Here is a 1783-nt window from a genome sequence, read left to right on the forward strand (position 1 = left end):
AGAAGCAGGGTCACATTAAATCCCCATGGTATTCAAAACGAATTATAAAATTACTATAGTGCGTTCTTAAATATTTACATGGCTGACAGCCCTATACATCCCAAAACACCTGTAGCTGTTTGAGGAAGCTGAAATCTGCAGGCAAAGTGAAAATACAGTTTCTAAAGGGCCCTGATCTATGAGAACTCGAAATTAACTCGATTTTTAGACTTTGCTCAGTCCTGTATTTTAAAAACGAGAAAATACGTTTCGGAATCTGGATCTGCTTAGATTCTCAGATGATGGGGATGCAGAGCCACTTTGAAAAAGAGATAACACAAACTACATGTCAAGTCACTATGCATTAGTGGACATGAACACAGATTACTGAATTCTATAAACAATTTATAATTCTGACCTGCCTCTCCATATGGATGTGTGTAAAGCACACCTATGTTTTGAATAGAAATAACAGGTAAAATAATTCAACACACAAGATCCCATATATTTTATTTATACTATATATATTTATATATACACATAATAATGAAATTTACACTTTGACCCAAGACAGAAGCATGAACATTGCCTTCTTATGGTATGTGACAGTGTTGTATCCCAGAATGTTAACATTCCACAGTAATTTGCTGCCTGCCTTTTCAGGGTAGATGAGTTGGCAACGTTCTACCACACTAGACGAAGTCAGATCCCAGAAGACAGCAAACTTCACTGCCAGCAGAACGTCAGATCTCAAGTAACATGTCAGTTTGAAATGTAATGAGATATTGTTGTACGAGTGTCTCCTGAATCTTATTAAATAGCAAACCATACAGATAAACTATTTGGCAGTGACCTTCCTCTTCTGCAAGATACTAGCAATGAAGAACTCGCCAGCTTTATAAGAGCTGCGCACTAGAGGGCCACTTGCAGTATACAAGAAACCCATTGAGTTTCCTACTTCTTCCCAATGATGAAATTTTGATGGTGTAATATACTCTACCACCTTCAGATGTCGTTTTGTTGGCTGCATGTATTGTCCCAATGTGACACAGTCAACACCAGCCACCTGCAAGTCTGAAACAGACCAAAGAAGCTATGATCCTCTGGAGTGAGTGCAGTAGTGTTACAAGATTGCTTACAGGCAGAGAACACAATTAACATTATACAACCTATACAAGCCATTTGAAATTCCTGAAAAAGATAATCATTATAAATTCACAACCTATGGAAGTTTATCAGATTTACATTATTATACACAAGGAATTAAGCTGAGTAGTATCTTCTGAGATGTGATGATATGTAGTCTGGTAGAAGTTTCTTTTATAGTCATCTTTCTTTTTCCATCTATAATAAACACAAGGAACGCAAGGCAATGACTGATATGCACAATGGAAAACAACACACCTAATATGACACAGAAACAGACGAAATTCAAAAAGATCAAAAAAATATTAAGGAACATCAACGACATATCTTAAGAATATATTGTCACGTGTTGGGTATATGTCACGCGACAAGTAACTTTATGCCTTACTGGATATAGCGAATTTTATTCCACACTCGCTCATACAATCACACAGTTTACAATCTGACAACTACAGCTATCTGCAGTATTACAATTACTTGACTGGATACTCTTCCCTGGCTAACTTGTAACTAGTAACTCCTCTGTTATTACCATCGTCTCTAGCAACCACTGTTTACTCGCTTTGCTTAGCAACCGCTCTTTACTCGCTTTGCATAGCGACCAGTGTGCTGGACTCGGCTCACTTGAGCTCTGCTCGGCACGTCACCGCTGGCGGGG

General features: G+C 38.1%; 1 protein-coding gene across 1 annotated transcript in view; it reads right to left on the bottom strand.

Annotated features, from left to right (window-relative positions):
• Positions 1-460: 460 nt before the first annotated feature.
• The window catches only part of LOC111861311 (lipoyl synthase, mitochondrial), a 16568-nt gene continuing 15245 nt past the window's right edge, over positions 461-1783 (bottom strand). The window contains exon 7 of the mRNA XM_023845768.2: positions 461-1053. Within this exon, the coding sequence (XP_023701536.1) occupies positions 818-1053 (236 nt within the window). The 3' untranslated portion in view covers positions 461-817. The remainder of the gene's footprint in view (positions 1054-1783) is intronic.

The sequence above is a fragment of the Cryptotermes secundus genome, unplaced genomic scaffold (genome assembly GCF_002891405.2).
Source record: "Cryptotermes secundus unplaced genomic scaffold, Csec_1.0 scaffold158, whole genome shotgun sequence".
NCBI lineage: Eukaryota > Metazoa > Arthropoda > Insecta > Blattodea > Kalotermitidae > Cryptotermes > Cryptotermes secundus.